We start from the raw sequence: 18059 nt of genomic DNA, 5'->3' as shown, positions 1-18059 counted from the left end.
ACATTATTTTTTGTTTCTCTTGTTTTTACTTTTGCTCAACTGCCTCTTTATTTTTCATTCTTATTGTCGCGCAGTGTAAGGTAAACCGAAAAACGGACTCATTACAGATTTCCTGTAAATGGAGATAATTAGATTTTAATTTCATGGGGCTATATATTCGTTATTTTATCCAGAATTTGTATACAGACTCACTTAATAGAAATGCCAATCTTTCTATGCCTCTAAGAACATTTCTGACTTGGAGCAAAATTCACGTAGGACTCAATTTTATGTCTATTTCACCTTTTGGGAAAGTTGTCTTAAAATTATTCGTTTGAAGCTGAGGATTTAAGGTTTCTATTTGTATAGTGGTCCAAATTATTTTAAAAAAAATCGTAGTTAGAAATAAATAACTCATGTATTATTAAACAGTTTTATTAAAGAAGCGATTATCACAAATATGACAGTTAAGGAATCATCGTTACACATTTCGGAAATGCTTTTATAAATAATAATTTCTTATTAATTAGTAGAGATACACATTTCTACTTTAAGATAAGACTCAAGGAAACGCATAAACTACTGAAGTGAAAATTTTTGGTTACAAATTATTCATGATATTTATTCTCATCTTAATAGTTACGAAGTAGTAATTACACTTAACAAAAGGGAATTGACTAAATTTGACTGGTTTCTTTATAAAGGATAAATCAGTCAGCACCAAGTTCGGGAGCGTTCTGCTCCCGTACATTCATCCGCATTCATTCACTTTATACAGGGGGTTCGTAAAATATGTATAGTCTTATATAAAAAGAACTACGTCTTCCAGAGGCTGTGTTATCGAAGAGGAACAGATTCAGTTATATGTACAACAGTGTTCAAGGGCGTTATCGATGAGTTAAAAGAGACACACTAATTTTTGTTAAAGTGAAAAAGAAACCACCACCATTAATGAAAATCCCTTGATCGTGTAACAATGCGCTTAGAAAAGAACAGCCTTTGGAAAAGATAGTGGGAAGGCTCGGCAACCGCACGGCTTGTTGCAAATATCTCAAAAAAGACTACTTACTATAGGCGATTGATGAGCTTTCCGAATCATTAAAAATTTCCTTTAGAAATCTATTCGCTATGTCGTCAAGTGTCCCGAGAAGCGTGTCCCGACGCTCTCCTTCTGGCAGTTTAACACGAATACAAGTGAGTAGCTAATACGAGGACGGATACAAAGAGAGCGCGGACATGTCCCGAGACTCAAAAAAATGTACAAAAATATAAATAACTTTCGTCGAGTATTCTTTGCTAAATTAGTCGCAATCTTGGTAAATAAAAGGAGTATTAATTAGCAAAACATAAAACTACGTGAGGTAGTCCGGACTTGGTTCGGCCATGGGTTCGGGGGTAGTAAATAGCGGGTTTGGAAACTCCGGAGGGTGGGGCAAAGGCCCTGTTGATTTAGGTCTTCGGCGGTAAGCCATCAACCAGCAGGACACTGCTACAGCCACGGCCACCAAGGCCAGTAAGGCAGTGATTACTAAGGCAATTATGAAGCCTATCATTGAGACGCAGATATCTTCGGAGCCACGCTGTGCATCAGGAGCTAAAGAAATAAACATTGTTAACTAGATTTCTTAACATAAAAGAATTTAACTTACAGAGTGATGCATCACTATGTTCATCTCTCTTTTCTAGGGTCAGAATGGCATTTGATTGAATTGTGATTTCTTCTCGGAGCTGGCCTGAGAGCAAATTGTCTGGATCGGCGACGTCGGTTTCTTGCGAAACAGCTCTTTTTCGTCTTCCGAACGCATCACTTCCACGGCAGTTGACCTAAAAGTAAATGAGGAATTGCTTTTATTTTGATAGAAGGAAGTTGAGTGGCAAGATCAAGAATAAGAGGCGTAAGCACCTAGAAAAGGTACCTCTTTTAATAGTCGAAGAGGTAGACTAATGCTTGTCTCAGAATTTTCTCTGTATCTTAATCTTTAAGCATTAGCTACTTGGCGGAATTGCTATAAGTAGATGTAATATATTAGACTTACCGGTTGACACCGTCCAAAGCAGACCCTAATGTTGCATTGGAACCTAATGTTATCGCTGCTTGGGAACTTAAATGCATGGAATGTAGCCAATAAACTTTGAGTATCCGGATTATAACTCCAGTCTCCAAATATCGAAGGATCGGTGGCGCAGCCATTCTCATCAGTAACCAAATACTCGTTCTCGACGGAGTCTTCCATGGTCTTCGCTACGCAGCTCCTAGCAAATCCTCCGTAAATGGATCCAGGCTGGACATCCACTTGCAAGATCAAACTATCACCGATTTCCGCGGAATTAATTTCTTGACCGGTTGGTGTTACTATTTTCATGATGCATGTGGGAGGCGGACCGGTGTTCGCTATAGTTCCTGCCGTAGTCAGCATTGAAACGTTAAAGCCTAGGGTGACGTTCTGTTCTCCAGTTTGGTAGACGCATTGGATGTGATAGGCTTGGGCTTTGTATGTTACCAATTTGGGGTGTTTCTGGATTACCAGTACGAAGCTGGCTTTGCCCTAAAGATATTGTTAAGTGTTAGAGTTCTTCAGTTTTGTCATTTGAGTATACTTACGTTTACGTGAATTAGACCGCAGTTGCCGAATTGAACTTTAAAAACTTCAGTTCTGGAAGGTATGTTTGATGGTAGTGTAAGCACTCTTCGGCATTGCTCATCTTTGCTATGTCCTTTCACGTAAAGCAGCCCGTTGAAGTCTTCTTGTTCATGTACAACATCAATTTCCACTTGTATTCCATCGGAGAGGCAACTTACTACCATCTCAGGTTTGGGGAAGTCGGTTCTATATGGTTTTGTCGGGTCTGGAATAATTATAATAATCTTGGTAATTTCTCTGTATTATACAGGATGTTTTTGAATGTCGTGCTAATATTTTAGAGTGTGATTCCTCAGGTTATTTTACGAAGAAAAGTTCATGTGAATATATATTCGTAACGGTCCAAATTTTTAGCAACAGGGCATTGAAATTTTTCTTCTTAAATCATTAATTTCTCAGAAAGTACTTTAGATGTTACTTTCACTTTTGGTATGTGTTAATAGGACATAAAACCTCGTATTTTAATATGAAAAGTAATTTTGTTGCTCAACCTGTGGCGTCCCTGCATACATGTCTTTCGATATTATTTACGGAAAAAGTCGTACGCCACTGTCATTTTCTTGCAGGAACACTTTTACTAATTAGGCTGCTCAATTTTACATGAAAAAAGCCTCTTATTTTTTTCGCGTTAGACGAGCTGTTCTCGAATAATACAATAAAAATAGTCTTAATTCATTTGTGTATTTTAAGAGTTTATTATAAGTTATTATATTATATTAAATATTATGTATTTTATAGTTTATAATAAGAGATCTTTTTCGTGTAGAATTGACTAACCTAATCAGAAAAAATATTCTCGCGAAAAAATGTCAGCGGCGTTACCACTTTCTTTGTAAATAACATCGGAAGACATGTATGTGGGAACGTCGTCGGTTGAGCAATAGAATTACTTTGCTTATTAAAATATGGGGTTTTATGCCCTTGTCCATGCGTTTTATGTCCTATTAACAGATACCAAAATGGAAAGCAATATCTAAAATACTTTCTCAGAATTTTAAAAATAACGATTTGAAAAGAAAAATTTCAACGCCCTGTAACTAAAAATATGGCCCGTTGTGGATATATGTTCATATGAACTTTTCTTCATAAAATAATCTGAGGAATGGCACTCTCAAAACGTTAGCGCAGCATTAAGGAACATCCTGTATAGATAACAAATGTTCGTTCTGACAATGGCTTTGAAATTTACAATTATACGATGCATTTAACGTATTTTCGAAAACGTTCAACACTACTGAGTACTATCGTGGATTTAAGAATGGTTAACAAAGTACTTACTGCAATAAGTCTCGGGATTTCCAGTATAGCCAGCAGTACACTGACAGATACCTCTATGGTTTGTAGCATTGCAGAAGGCGTGCACCCCGCAATGTTTAATTGAGCATGGGTTGTCGCAAATTTGAGTGTTCAAATTGCAGTACTTGTGGTCGGGACAATCGTCGTTGGTTTTGCATTCAGGTTGTTTAACCGGAACGCAGTTTCCTCTGGAATCGAGACGATATCCGAACTCGACCGGACACACGCAATTCCCACGTTCGTCGATGATGAGGCCTTTTTCGAGGCCGCAAACGCAGCGTCCACGCTCGTCCACTACGAGCCCCTTTTCGATGGGACAAGGGACGCAATCGTCGTTACTGTTTAGTGCTGTGTCAGGTGGACAGACGCACTCTCCGTTTGGTTGGAGGATGTAGCCTTTGTCCGTTCTGCATTCGACTGCTACTACTGTTAAAAAAAAATAAAAATTTGTTGTATCAGCTCAGTGTTATAGCGGTTTTGTTAAATTAGATGTTATAATGTGTGTTATAATGACAATGCACAATTTTGGGATTGCCAATGATTAAAAGAATTTTTTTAGAAAACACCCTGTATATTTGGAGCGATAAGATAAACACTGAAAAGAGGAATTTAAGTGTTTATCCTTGGCAGCTATAATTTGGACTATCGTGTATCGACATCATATAAGCATTAAATGTTTATTTTTATTCAAATTTTGAAGTTAAAATTGGTGACTTTTTAAACAAATTTTCCGTTTTTCATAGAAATCAAATCCATAAAATAACACATTTAAATTATTAGTTAAATTGATGTTGACCATTTTAAACAGCTACGTGTTAAAATTTGGTTAAGTATTATTTCATACTTATTACTGTTAATAAGTTTAGTACAATTTTCTTGCTTTTCAGTTAATTGTATAGTCTCCTGTACTCGAACACATAAATCGAAATATATCTGAACTGGACTTGAAAAAAAATCGATTTACCTAGATCACACCTCACAGCAGCATTCCCATGGTACCCGGGAAGACATTCGCAAAGCATGGTTCTGACAGGTTCAGTATCGACAACCTTGCAAAGGGTATTGATACCGCAGGGTTCAGTAGTCTGACAAGGATTGACACATTCGTTTCCGATACACGCTAGGCCAGTTTGACAGTCCCGATCGTACGTGCAGCCTACATCCAGCGTGATACAGCCCATTTTACCATCGCTCACGGTTCCCGGAGGACAGATGCATTCGGTGATATGATTGAAGGTTTTGCATTCTGCTGGGGCATCGCATGGAAGGGCCTCCACACAAGGGTTCTTGCATTCGTTGTTAATACAAGCTGTAGTTGAGGGGCACTCGGAATCTGATCGGCAGCCTACTAGGACGCAGGCTACTCTAGGGTTGCCTACTCGTCCTGGAAGACATTCACAAATCGCCCTATGATGGTTTCCGTAACAAGTAGCGTTTTCGCTACAAGGTTTGCCGTCTGGAAGGCACACGGGCACACACTGTCTGTTGACGCAAGTGTGCTGAGGGGAGCATTCATCGTTGCTTCTGCAGCCTACAGCTCTGCAGCTGATTTCAGGGTTGCCCTCAAAGCCGGGCTTACAAGCGCAGATGGGTTTGTGGTCTTTGATGCGACAATCAGCGTCTGGGCCGCAGTTGCATGGATTGGTACATATACCATTGAAACAAGCCTTGTCCGAGGGACATGCGCTGTCTGAGGTACAAGCTGCGGTTTTAATGGCAGTCACGGGCTTGCAAGTGCCGCTACCACTACTAATGTATCCAGGTGGACAGACACAGTTCATGGTTCGTACAGGGAGAGAATTGACTACTTGGCACCTGGCTGGGATTTGGCAGGGTTCGATTACCATACAAGGGTTTTGGCATTTGCCGCCAATGCAGGCTAAGAGAGCGGGGCAGTCTCTGTCCTCTCTGCATTCAGGCTGCGGTTCTGGTTTGCAGTCTACGTAAGGGTTACCCAAAAGACCTGGAGCACATTTGCATAGGGCCATGTGATTTTGGACTAGGCATTCTGCGCGAGGTGAGCATGGATTGTCGTACAAGCAAGGATTGATGCATTGGGCATTAATGCATTGCCGGTCGCCGGGGCATTCGCTATTGGATACACAACCGACTACTAAACACCTCTCGTAGGGGTTTCCCCTATACCCGCTCTGGCATTTACATTCAGGAGCGTTTTGATTGACAAAACATTCCGCATTAGGTGCGCACGGGTTCTTTACTAGACAAGGGTTCACGCATTGGCCGTTAATGCACGCAGTTCCAGAGTCACATTCTGAGTCAATTCTACACCCAATCGTGCGACAGAAGATGTTGGGGTTGCCCTCAAAGCCGTCTTTGCAAGAACATATTGGCTTGTGATTGCGTATGTCACAAATTGCGTTAACCCCACAATCACAAGGATTTCTGCAAACTCTATTTATGCAAGCCTCGTTGCTGGGACAGTCATCGTCTTTGCTACACCCTGGTGGCATTGGGATTACGATGGCATGACACTCCCCGTTATCGTTGGGGACCCAACCCTCTCGGCAAGTACATGCCATTGTTCGTACAGGGGTTGTATCTATGATGCTGCAAGTCGCAGTTGGATGGCAGGGTGAAATGCTTTCGCAAGGGTTCACGCATTGTTCTCTAATACAAGCAAGTTTACTGGGGCAATCGGAGTCGTAAACGCACACAGGTTGTTCTATCGGTCTTGGTAAACAATAAGCCAGGGGGTTGCCCTCTGGTAAGTGTTCAGGGCAGGCGCAAACTGCTGCATGATTTTGTGAGAAACATTCGGCGTTCTGCGCACAAGGTGGATGAGCTATAGGTGAACAAGGGTTGACGCAGCGGTTGTCCACGCAGGATTTGTCATTAGGGCAGTCTTGGTGGGAATAGCATTCTAGTCTTTCGCAGCGAACGAATGGGTCTCCGGTAAGACCTGAAGGACATCTGCAGTTGGCTTTGTGGTTGCGCCCGAAGCACTCAGCTTCCCTTGCGCAAGGGTCTCCGAGGATGCAAGGGTTGATGCATTGTCGGTTAAAGCATTGGAACTCATCTGCACATTCGCTGTCAGATTGACAACCCACTAAAAATAATTTTATTATAAATTATTATGATTAAAGTAAAATAATTATTATAAATTATACTAATTATCTTATTATTTTATTTCCTACTAATAAGCAAGTTTTTTAAATTGTTTATGTATTATAAAACTGAATGTGTATTGTATTTTTAATATTTGTTTTCTTCTACTCATAATTCTTTTTATTAAAAATGAATCGATCGATTTTGAATCGCATTACACCATTAAATGTAGTTTTGAAAAATTTCTAATTTAAGGTGTCATCTGACCCGTGCTTCAATTTAAAAAAATCCGCCAATTTGGTGCTAGCGGTGATGTCAACAATATTTTAACAAATAAACAAACATCCGAGGATAGAATTTTTTATCTTATTTGATGCGGTTTTTGAGTGAAAAACATTTTTTTAAAAGTTAACAGAGCGTGGAGGGGGGGGGGGGACGATTTAAAGTCGCACGTTATAACAATTTGGTACTAAAATTCACTTGATACGTTTCGTTTTTACATACGTTTGAAGCAACCCGTTTGGGGGTTTCCAGAATATCCAGCTTTGCAAAAGCAGGTAGCATAATGACTGTCTACTTTACAGTCGGCATTGGGGCCACAGTTGCACGGACTTATGCAGAGCTTGTTCAAGCAGAATTCACTGAGAGGACAGTCAGAGTTGGTTGTGCAGTCAATACCGGGGGTGGGTGCTGAAAGTTGCATTGACACATTAGAAAAGCAAATTTCGCAACAATTCATTGTCAAAAGGGCTTACGGACAAGACATTCAATCTCAGGCCTTCCTTTATAACCCTCGGGGCATCTGCAAACTGGTTGATGACGATTTACTGAGCAGAAAGCGTTGGGACCGCAAGGTTTATCAGATCTGCATGGATTTTCGCATTGCTGATTTCTGCAGGCCTTGTCCTGTGGACAATCATCGTCGGAGCTGCATTCCACCCTGGGAACAATCTCGTGGACAATGAGTGAGCATTCTAGTCTAGGGTTTCCATTGTAGCCTGGAGGACAGGAGCATTGGCTCAGATGGTTGGAAGCTCTGCAAATGGCATTAATTCCGCAGATATCAAGACGACAGGCATCTATGCAGTTTCCTCCGTAGCACTTCTGAGGGTTAGCGCAGTCGTTATCAACAGAACATTCAGGTTGTTCCCGTATTATTGTTCTACAATGTCCGGAACTATCTCTAATTTGGTCTGACGGACAAGCGCAAATCACTGTTCGCATTGGACTTGTGTCGATGACTCTGCATTCTTGCTCAACCGAGCACATGTTTCCTTGATGACATGGGTTCAAGCACAACTCATTGATACATCCCAATTGAGCAGGACAGTCTGAGTCCACGGTACAAATAGGTTTGACAGTGGGGAATTTACACTCTACAAATGGATTGCCTGATGTTCCAATGGGGCACTCGCATTTGGGTTGATGGTTTTGTCCTATACATTGAGCAGTTGCAGCACAGGTTTCATCATCGCAGACAGGTCTGCAGACTCTGTTGAGGCGATCGCAGGCTTCATGATCTGCACAATCTTCGTTGTATTGACATTGGCCAGTGATGCAGGCCAGAAGAGGATCTCCTTGGGTTCCTGGAGGGCACAGACATTGGGCCCTGTGATTCTGTGCAGAGCACTCTGCCCCGCGACCACATGAAATGGTAGCGCAAGGGTTGACACAGTTTTCACTTATGCACGCTTTGTTGTAAGGGCAGTCCGAGTCGACTTTACATTCAGCTGGAAGTTAAAGATTTGTGATTACCAAGGGAAATGTGTGGGTCGGAATTTTAGAGGTCTTTTCCACTTATTTTTTATTTTAGACAAAATATTCATTTGATTCTCCTACTTACGTTTGTAACATAGAACTTGCGGATTTCCAACCCATCCGAATGGACAGACGCAAATGGTCCTATGCACTCGTGTTTCACAATCCGCATTAGTCCCACAAGGATTCGATAAGGCACATGGATTTTCACATCTTTCGTTAATACAAGATTTATCATTTGAACACTCGCTATCATGCACACATTCAGGTTTAGGATGTCGTGATTCTTCCTCGTAACACCTCGTGAAAGGATCTCCTATTAAGGGTGCTGGGCATTTGCATAGTGCTTTGTGGTTTATAGCTTCACATTTGGCTGTTGGGCCACAAGGGTTGCTGATCACACAAGGGTTCACACATTGTCGGTTGATGCATGACTCGCTTTGGGCACAGTCGCTGTTAGATTTGCAGCCTATTTCTTCTTGAGGCGCTGTTAAAAATTAAGGTTTAATTAGAGAATGCTTGAATGGAATTGGAGTCAAATAAATTGTGAAATAATGTGTTGCTGTTATGGTATAAAGGGGTTTGAGATGTATTAGGTATGGCGTTATGACCTGAAACCAAAAAAATTAAGCAATTATTACTTGAACAATTATTATGAGCAATACTCATATGGCTAATGCAGAAATGATGTGATGGAAATGAAAGCGATGGGTTTTGAACTTTAAACATTTACCTAATTTGCAATCGACATCAGCATCGCCAATGTATCCAGGCAGACACATGCAAGACATGGTTCTTAAAGGTAAACTATTCACGACCAAACATTCAGCGTTTTTGCCACATGGTCTGGTTTCGGCGCATGGATTCTTGCAGATGCCACTGAAGCAGGCTAGTTTACTTGGACAATCCGCGTCCATCTTACATTGCGGCTTTGGCTTTCGTTCTTCAATTCTGCACGCCTCAATTGGATTGCCAATATACCCGGGTGGACATGAGCATTGCGCCCTATGGTTAATTACATTGCAAATGGAGTTCAAGCCGCAATTGCATGGATCTCTACAACGTTCATTCCTGCAAGCCAGATTGAATGGGCATTCTTCATCTTTAGTACATTCAGGTCTTTCGCAGCGAATCAGAGGATTTCCGCGGAAGTTTTCGGGGCAATAACAACGGGCTTTATGATTGCCGTCGACTCTACATAAAGCATTCGCTCCGCATGATGTGTAGGAGCAAGGATCGACGCATTCTCTGTTTACGCAGGCATAAATAGGCGCGCAGTCGGAGTCCGAGCGGCACCCAATCTCTACGCAAGCGTGTTGGGCGTTTCCGGTGAACCCGTCTCGGCAAATGCAGATGGCTCTGTGGAGCTGCGCGCGACATTCTGCGTTGGAGCCGCATGAGGCCGTTGAGCATGGGTTTTGACAACGGTTGTTGATACAGGCCTTATCGTTGGTGCAGTCTGAGTCTTGGGCGCATTCCACTTTAGGTTTGGGTTCTGAAAAATCGTACATTGTTAATAAATTGAATTATATATGTAGCTTACGGTATACATACGTTCAGGAGGTACGTATCTGCATTGGACCTCCGGTGTTCCAGTAAAGCCTGGAGGACATGTGCAAATCGGCTGATGGTTTACTACCTGACAAATAGCATTAAGACCACAAGCTTCTCTGCATGGATCTTGACATTTCTGAGAATAACAAGCTTTGTCGCGAGGGCAGTCTGGATTGATAACACATTCTGGATAGATGCAATTAGCTGCTCCGTTCACAACTCTACATTGCCCATTGGCTCGACAAGGGGACGGATTGCATGGGTCCTTTTCTTCTATCTGTAATCAATTCATGAGCTCCATCTCATTAAAATATCCGAAGACTTACTGCCTCAACGCATAGTGTGAATGGATCCCCGATGAGGGGCAATGGACAACTGCAGATAGGGCTATGATTGATAACATTGCATGATGCTTTGAATCCGCACACTCCTGGACATGGGTCCACGCATTTGGTATTTACACAAGCCTTATCCCTAGAGCAATCCGAACTAATGGTACATTCAGGCCTGCATCCTCCTAAATTGGGGTTTCCAAAGAAGCTTGGTAGGCACTCGCAAACAGCATTTTTCCCAGAAGTGCGACATAGAGTATTAAGGCCGCAGGGTGAGGGATTGCAAGGGTCTTTCGGTGGTTCTAAGTATGGTTAACAATAAGCGTTTCTGGTTCAGATCAGGGATTTGAATAGATACCTTCAATAACAACGCTGCAATATCTAAAGGCGTCTCCAGTATAACCTTGCTGGCAAGTGCAAACAGGTAAATGGTTGGTGACGGTACAAATGGCATTGACTCCACAAGTTCCAGGACATGGGTCCTGGCATTTGCTTTGGATGCACGCGGTAAGACTGGGGCAATCCGAATTTGCTAAACATTCAGGTCTGCAACCCTCATAGGGGTTACCATGGTATTCAGGTAGGCATTCGCAGACGGAATAGTCATTTTGTACTCTGCATCGGGCATTGGGACCGCAGGGTGATGGGTAGCAAGGGTCTTTTCTTACCGGTGGTGGGGGTGGTGGAGCTATTCGAAAGTGGGTTTATTAGCCGTATGTTTTGGTGGGTATGAAAGAGCGAAAGCAAATTTTAGTTGAAATTGATGTGGAAGTTCAATATTGTTTGAGAAATAAACTTATTCCACTTGATACAGGTGAAGTACATACGACATCTGTACGTTACGTTTCATTGACTTTCACTCGTATAAAGCGTCAATTATCTCATCCAGCAGTTTTACAGCAGACAAGAACTGCTGTAGAAGTTTGTTGACACCAATTTCAAAACCAACTAAAAATCTACAACATTCATTTCGAGTAATCTACAGTCTGAAAGCGTTCATGCACCTTAAACTACTCACAAAAGCTCCCGTATAATATAGAAAAACTACATTTATCTACAAGGAAAAGAAACTTACGTCTAGGTGAACATAAAGTGAAAGGATCTCCCACATAATCATCGATACATATACAGTTAGGCACATGGTTGGCAACCAGGCAGCGCGCGTTCAATCCACAAGACCCTGGACAAGGATCTTTACACTTCTGGTTTATACAAGCTAAAGTAGGAGAGCAATCGCTATTGGTAACACATTCAGGTCTGCAAAGGGGGGGAGCCCCTGAGTAATTGGGCAGACAAGAACATTTCGCAGTTCCCGAAGGAGTCGGTTCACACTGAGCGTTGGGACCACACGGTGAGGGCACGCATGGGTGTGGTTCGGGGAGTGTGGGGGGAGCGGGAGATTCAACTGTCGATTTTGTTTTATTAAAATTATTTTCATTTTTCCGTAAGCCGGACATACCAATAACCGGTCTGCACATAACAAATGGATCGCCGGAAAATCGGTCTTGGCAGCTGCAAATCGGATTGTGGTTGACTACCTGACAAACAGCGCTAATTCCGCAAGTTCCAGGACATGGGTCAATACATTTTTGATTCACGCAAGCCCGGTTGAGGGGACATTCCAGACTGGAAAGGCATTCGGGTCGGCAAGAGGGCGGTGCCCCGATATAACCAGGTAAACAGGAGCATACAGCCTGACTGTTGATGTCCCTGCATTGGCTGTTGGGACCGCAGGGTGAAGGGCTGCAAGGAGCTGCTGGTGGTGGGGGAGCTGTATATGGATAAATGCATGTGACAACTGAGTAATATTGCAAATGTTCAAATAATTGTTCATCACAATTTCGAATACAGAGTGTGAACATTCTTGGTGCTTGGTATGTATAAGGATCTTGGAAAATATAAGAAGTTGAGGAAAGGGTAAACAGGGAAAGTGTTAGACAATCCTATTAGGAAGGCTCTAATTCTGTGTATATGAATTATGGATAATAACTCACAAGGAATCCTGTTACAAATGACAAAGGCATTGCCAGTAAATCCTTGCAGGCATGTGCAGGTAGGCAGGTGATTGAGCACTAGGCATTCCGCATTTTGCCCGCAAACTCCAGGACAAGGGTCTCGACACTTTTGGTTAACACACGCCCTATTCCTAGGGCAATCGCTATTAACGACACACTCAGGCCGGCATTCCCTATAGGGATCGCCCTGATATTCCGGGTAACAGGCGCACGTTCCGTTATCACACCTAGCGTTAGCGCCACATGGGTTGGGAATGCATCTATCTATGACTTTTGGCGCTGAAAAGTATCTAGTTGAATATCATTTCGGTTGGGTTGCATTATATCTTACGAGGTAAAGGTCTTGGAGTACAGACAACAAACGCATCTCCAATATATCCGGGGGGGCAAATGCAAATAGGGCTATGATTTCTGACCTCGCAAATTGCTTGGACTCCACAAGAACCGGGACATGGATCTCTACATTTTTCATTGATGCAAGCCAAGTTGCTGGGACATTCTGAGTTGACTACGCATTCTGGTCGGCAATTGGGTGATGCCCCTACATATTGCGGCAGGCAAGAGCAAGATGGGATACCACCCACATCGCGACATTGGCTATTGGGTCCGCAAGGTGAAGGTATGCAAGGATTTTGTTCTACCACAGGGGGTTTTATGGGTGGTGGAGCTAAAGAGTATGTTTTTGACTTTTAGTAATTTCAATGGTCAATAACTGTCTTACATGGTATAGGGAAACATCTACTAAATGGATCTCCGGTTTGTCCAGGAGCACAAGAACACACAGGACTGTGATTAATCACAGTACATTGAGCGTTAAGGCCGCAAGTGCCAGGGCACGGGTCTGCGCACTTTTGGTTGATGCAGGCCCTGTTTTGAGGACATTCTGCGCTAACTGTGCATTCAGGCTTACACCCAGGAGGTGATCCTATGTAGGTAGGCAGGCATGAACACACAGCTTGTCCATTGATTTCACGGCATTGAGAGTTGGAACCACATGGAGAAGGTTGGCATGGGTTTGTCGGGATGACAAGAGCTACAATTTAGTTTTCAATTTCTGAAAATACTGCTTTTAATACAAATCTTACGTTCTACTTCCTGAGGAATTGGATAGCATAACCTAAAAGCATCTCCAGTATATTCAAAGAAGCAACTGCAGGAGGGCAAATGATTTATGACTTGGCATTGCGCATTAACAGCACAGGTGCCAGGACAAGGGTCAGCGCATTTATTGTTAATACAAGCTTTGTTTGATGGACAGTCGCTGTTCAATGTGCATTCCGGTCTGCAACCCTCATAAGGATTTCCGATATATTCAGGGAGGCAAGTGCAAGATCCAGCGCCATTTTGTTCTTTGCAAACTGCGTTAGCTCCGCAAGGGGAGGGCACGCAAGGGTTGGTTGGTTCCGGACGAGGAGCTATATAAAAATATTTTTGCAGTCATCTGATTCTTAGGTTGAAGTGAGAAACTTACCTTCAGCAATAGCGCATTGTTGGAACGGATTTCCGTAATAACCAGGTAAACAAGCACAATTAGGGGCATGGCTTACTACTCTACATTCGGCATTTTGCCCACAAATACCCGGGCAAGGGTCTTTGCATTTTTGGTTAATGCACGCTAGATGGTTGGCACATTCGCTGTTACTCACACACTCAGGTCTACAATACGGAGGTGTGCCGATAAATTCTGGCAAACAGGAACATGAGGGACTTCCATTAATATCCCGGCATTGGGAGTTGGGCCCGCAAGGGGATGGTTGACACGGGTTGCTTGGAATCGACACGGGTTCTTCTCCTATTAAAGATTTGACTAAATCATGACCTTTTCAAGGGGACCATCAATGCAACTTACGTATGGGTATGCATCTTGTAAATGGATCTCCGGTTTGCCGAGGAGGACAGCTGCACACAGGGTTGTGATTGATTACTTGACATAACGCACTCAGTCCGCAGGTTCCTGGACATGGGTCAATACATTTTTGATTGGAGCAAGCCTGGTTCAAAGGACATTCTCCGCTTGTAACACACTCAGGTCTACATGTCGGAGGGCTACCAATGAAACCAGGTACACAAGAACAAACTGCTTGTCTGTTGATTTCCTTGCATTGACTGTTAGGCCCACATGGTGAAGGATTGCAAGGGTTTTTGGGCAATTCCGGTGGTATTTTCGAGCAAATCACAAAAGGATCGCCAGTGTAATCCTTTAGACATGTGCAGGTGGGGATATGGTTGATGACTGTGCATTCAGCGCTTTGACCGCAAGTTCCAAGACATGGATCTCGACATTTCTGGTTGATGCAAGCTTTATCTTTTGGACAATCAGTGTTGAGAACACATTCCGGCCGACAACCTTGGTAAGGGTCTCCTTGGTATTCTGGTATGCATGTGCAAATTCCGTTGTTGCAACGCGCGTTGGGACCACATGGAGATGGATTACATGGGTCTTCCAATAAGGGAGCTTGTGGTGGTGATTTAGGTTGACAGCTAGTGAAAGGATCACCAGTGTAACCTTCAGGGCAAGTGCAAATTGGTGTGTGATTGATGACAGAACAAGTAGCAGAAAATCCGCAGGATCCAGGACAAGGATCGATGCATCTTTCCCTAATACATGCAAGTCTGCTTGTACATTCTGAATTAATAGTGCACTCAGGTCTACAGTTGGGAGGACTTCCAAAGTATCCAGAAATGCACGAACAAGAAGGAGCTCCATTAATGTCTTGGCAAATTGAATGAGGTCCGCATGGTGAGGGTACGCAAGGATTAGGAACTATTGTGGGCACTGGAGGCTCTGGTGACGGAACTAAAATTATTTTGTTAATAGATTGGTAAATCAAATTTTCTGGAAAAGCCTTACGAGGAATTGCGTAACATCGAGTAAATGGATCTCCAGTAAAGCCTGGAGAACAACTACAGATGGGGCTGTGGTTAATAACTGAGCATTGAGCGTTAAGACCGCATGTTCCAGGACAGGGATCAGAACATTTTTTATTTATGCAAGCTTTATTTTGTGGACACTCGGCACTAACAGTACACTCAGGCCTACATCCAGGGGGTGATCCTACATATTCTGGTAGGCAGGAACAAACAGCTTGTCCATTAACCTCGCGACATTGGCTATTAGGCCCGCAAGGGGATGGTTGGCATGGGTTACTTGGAGGTTCTTCTTGGGCTATAATTGGCGATTTTAACATCACAGAATAAATACATTACTTCACAATTGATATGGTGGAACCTTAGGCCAACTTTAAGATCAAATGCCTCGTGAACTACTGATTTGACTTTGGTGCTCCTTGAACATTTATACTGGGTAGATTGTATGGGTTACTGGGTACATATTGAAGTGTAATAAAGAGTAGGTAGCCCCCGCTCTATATCACAGTAAAAACCAAGAGTAATCAGAATTTTCAAGGAGCTCTGAAACCAACTCAGTGATTTTTTTAGAAATTGATTCGTGGTTCCATTTTGATTGTAGAGTACTGTAGCTATCTTCTGAAACTTACGAGGAATAACAGGAATAATAACATGGCAATATCTAAACGGATCTCCAGTGTATCCTGTAGCGCAAGTGCATGATGGAAGATGGTTGATCACTTGACATTCAGCATTCTGTCCACAGGTGCCAGGACAAGGATCAACGCACTTATTACGCACGCAAGCCTTATTTGAGGGACAATCTGAGTTAAGAGTACACTCAGGTCTGCAGCCCTCATATGGATTTCCAATATAGTCCTGAATACACGAGCACGAACCAGCATTATTTTGCTCCTTGCAAATTGCATTTGCGCCGCAAGGTGATGGATAACAAGGGTTGACTTGCTCGAAGGGTTTGGGAGCTGGAAATTTGATTATTTAATACTGAAAACTTTCTTATCTTTGGGCTTAATTACCTTCAATGGCATAGCAGCGAATGAAAGGATTTCCCGCAAATCCGGGCAAACAAACGCAGTTGGGAGTATGACTAACAACTTTACATTCGGCATTTTGTCCACATGTTCCCGGACATGGATCTTTACATTTTTGATTGATACAGGCCAAATTGTTGGCACATTCACTATTACTAACACACTCAGGTCGGCAATTTGGTGGTTGTCCAATAAATCCAGCAAGACAGGAACAAGAGGGTGAACCATTAATGTCTTTGCATTGGGCATTCGGGCCGCAAGGAGAGGGATTGCATGGGTTAACGATTACTGGTTCTTCAACTAGAAATGCAGAAAGTTGGTGAGTGGTAGAGTTGGTTAGTTAAAAAGACATTTTTTGACTTAAGGCTTTCTGCTATAGTATATTGCAACGTAGTATGCAGAATTTTTTCTAAATGGTTTTGGAACAATAAAGGTCAATTTATGACCCGTAGATTACTGCGTATATTGCAGTAAATGTACAATTAGAAAGCCTCAAATTTAATCTTCAGAACTCACCAATAGGAATGCACCTTGTAAAGGGATCACCAGTATACCGGATGGGGCAACTGCACACTGGGTTATGATTTACCACTTGGCAAAGAGCGCTAAAGCCGCATGTTCCAGGACATGGATCCACACATTTTTGATTAACGCAAGCCTTATCCAAAGAACATTCGTTCGAGGACACACATTCAGGCCTGCACGATGGGGGACTTCCAATATAGCCAGATACACAAGAACATACTGCCTGTCCGTTAATCTCTTTGCATTGACTATTAGGTCCACATGGTGATGGATTGCAAGGATTTTTTGGTATTTCTGGAGGAATCAATTGACATCCAATGAATGCATTTCCTTGATAACCAGCGGTACAAGTGCAGGTAGGGATGTGATTGATTACTGAACATTCAGCGTTAGCTCCGCAAGTTCCTGGACATGGATCTACACATTTTTGTCTTATACAGGCCTTGTCTCTTGGACAGTCATTGTTCAAAACACACTCAGGCCTGCAGCCAATATAGGGATCTCCCTGATATTCAGCCAGACAAGAGCAAATTCCATTATCGCATCGAGCATTGGGGCCGCAAGGCGAAGGATTACACGGATCTTGCTCTTGCACAGGTTCCACAGGCTTAATCTGGCAATAGTTGAATGGATCGCCAGTGTATCCTTCCAGACATGTACAAATAGGGATATGATTGAAGACGCTACACTGGGCCCTAGTACCGCAAAGGCCTGGACAAGGGTCTCGGCAATGTTGTTGAATGCAAGCCTGGTTTGTAGGGCATTCTGAGTTAATGGTACATTCAGGTCTGCAATTAGGGGGAGCCCCCAAGTAGGTGGGTAAACAGGTACAAGAGGGTAAACCTCCGATATCCTGACATTGCGCATTGGGTCCGCAAGGTGATGGAACGCAAGGGTTCTTGATAATCGGTGGTTCAGGTGGTGGTAGAGGAGCTAGAATGAAGAGCCCTCGTAAAAACCCGAAACTAATAACTAGTCTGAAGTAGCTTTAAA

The 18059-nt window shown here is 42.8% G+C and overlaps 1 protein-coding gene across 1 annotated transcript in view; it reads right to left on the bottom strand.

Moving 5' to 3' along the window:
- Window positions 1-398: 398 nt before the first annotated feature.
- dpy (dumpy) overlaps window positions 399-18059 on the bottom strand; it is a 155213-nt gene continuing 137552 nt past the window's right edge. Inside the window, exons 88-112 of the mRNA XM_066391702.1 lie at window positions 17058-17999; window positions 16527-16841; window positions 16140-16472; window positions 15494-15808; window positions 14492-15439; window positions 14114-14434; window positions 13728-14057; window positions 13364-13675; window positions 12974-13309; window positions 12622-12921; window positions 12087-12398; window positions 11703-12032; window positions 10986-11315; window positions 10622-10929; window positions 10296-10572; window positions 9475-10236; window positions 8827-9228; window positions 7739-8713; window positions 7488-7673; window positions 4882-6984; window positions 3900-4337; window positions 2582-2826; window positions 2016-2525; window positions 1629-1803; window positions 399-1573 (exon numbers count right to left, since the gene is read on the bottom strand). Coding sequence (XP_066247799.1) covers window positions 1332-1573; window positions 1629-1803; window positions 2016-2525; window positions 2582-2826; window positions 3900-4337; window positions 4882-6984; window positions 7488-7673; window positions 7739-8713; window positions 8827-9228; window positions 9475-10236; window positions 10296-10572; window positions 10622-10929; window positions 10986-11315; window positions 11703-12032; window positions 12087-12398; window positions 12622-12921; window positions 12974-13309; window positions 13364-13675; window positions 13728-14057; window positions 14114-14434; window positions 14492-15439; window positions 15494-15808; window positions 16140-16472; window positions 16527-16841; window positions 17058-17999 — 12047 coding nt within the window. The 3' untranslated portion in view covers window positions 399-1331. The remainder of the gene's footprint in view (window positions 1574-1628; window positions 1804-2015; window positions 2526-2581; window positions 2827-3899; window positions 4338-4881; window positions 6985-7487; window positions 7674-7738; window positions 8714-8826; window positions 9229-9474; window positions 10237-10295; window positions 10573-10621; window positions 10930-10985; window positions 11316-11702; window positions 12033-12086; window positions 12399-12621; window positions 12922-12973; window positions 13310-13363; window positions 13676-13727; window positions 14058-14113; window positions 14435-14491; window positions 15440-15493; window positions 15809-16139; window positions 16473-16526; window positions 16842-17057; window positions 18000-18059) is intronic.

The sequence above is a fragment of the Euwallacea similis genome, chromosome 7 (assembly GCF_039881205.1).
Source record: "Euwallacea similis isolate ESF13 chromosome 7, ESF131.1, whole genome shotgun sequence".
NCBI lineage: Eukaryota > Metazoa > Arthropoda > Insecta > Coleoptera > Curculionidae > Euwallacea > Euwallacea similis.
The sequence above is the reverse complement of the archived record's forward strand: the minus strand, read 5'-3'. Positions and strand labels throughout refer to the sequence as shown.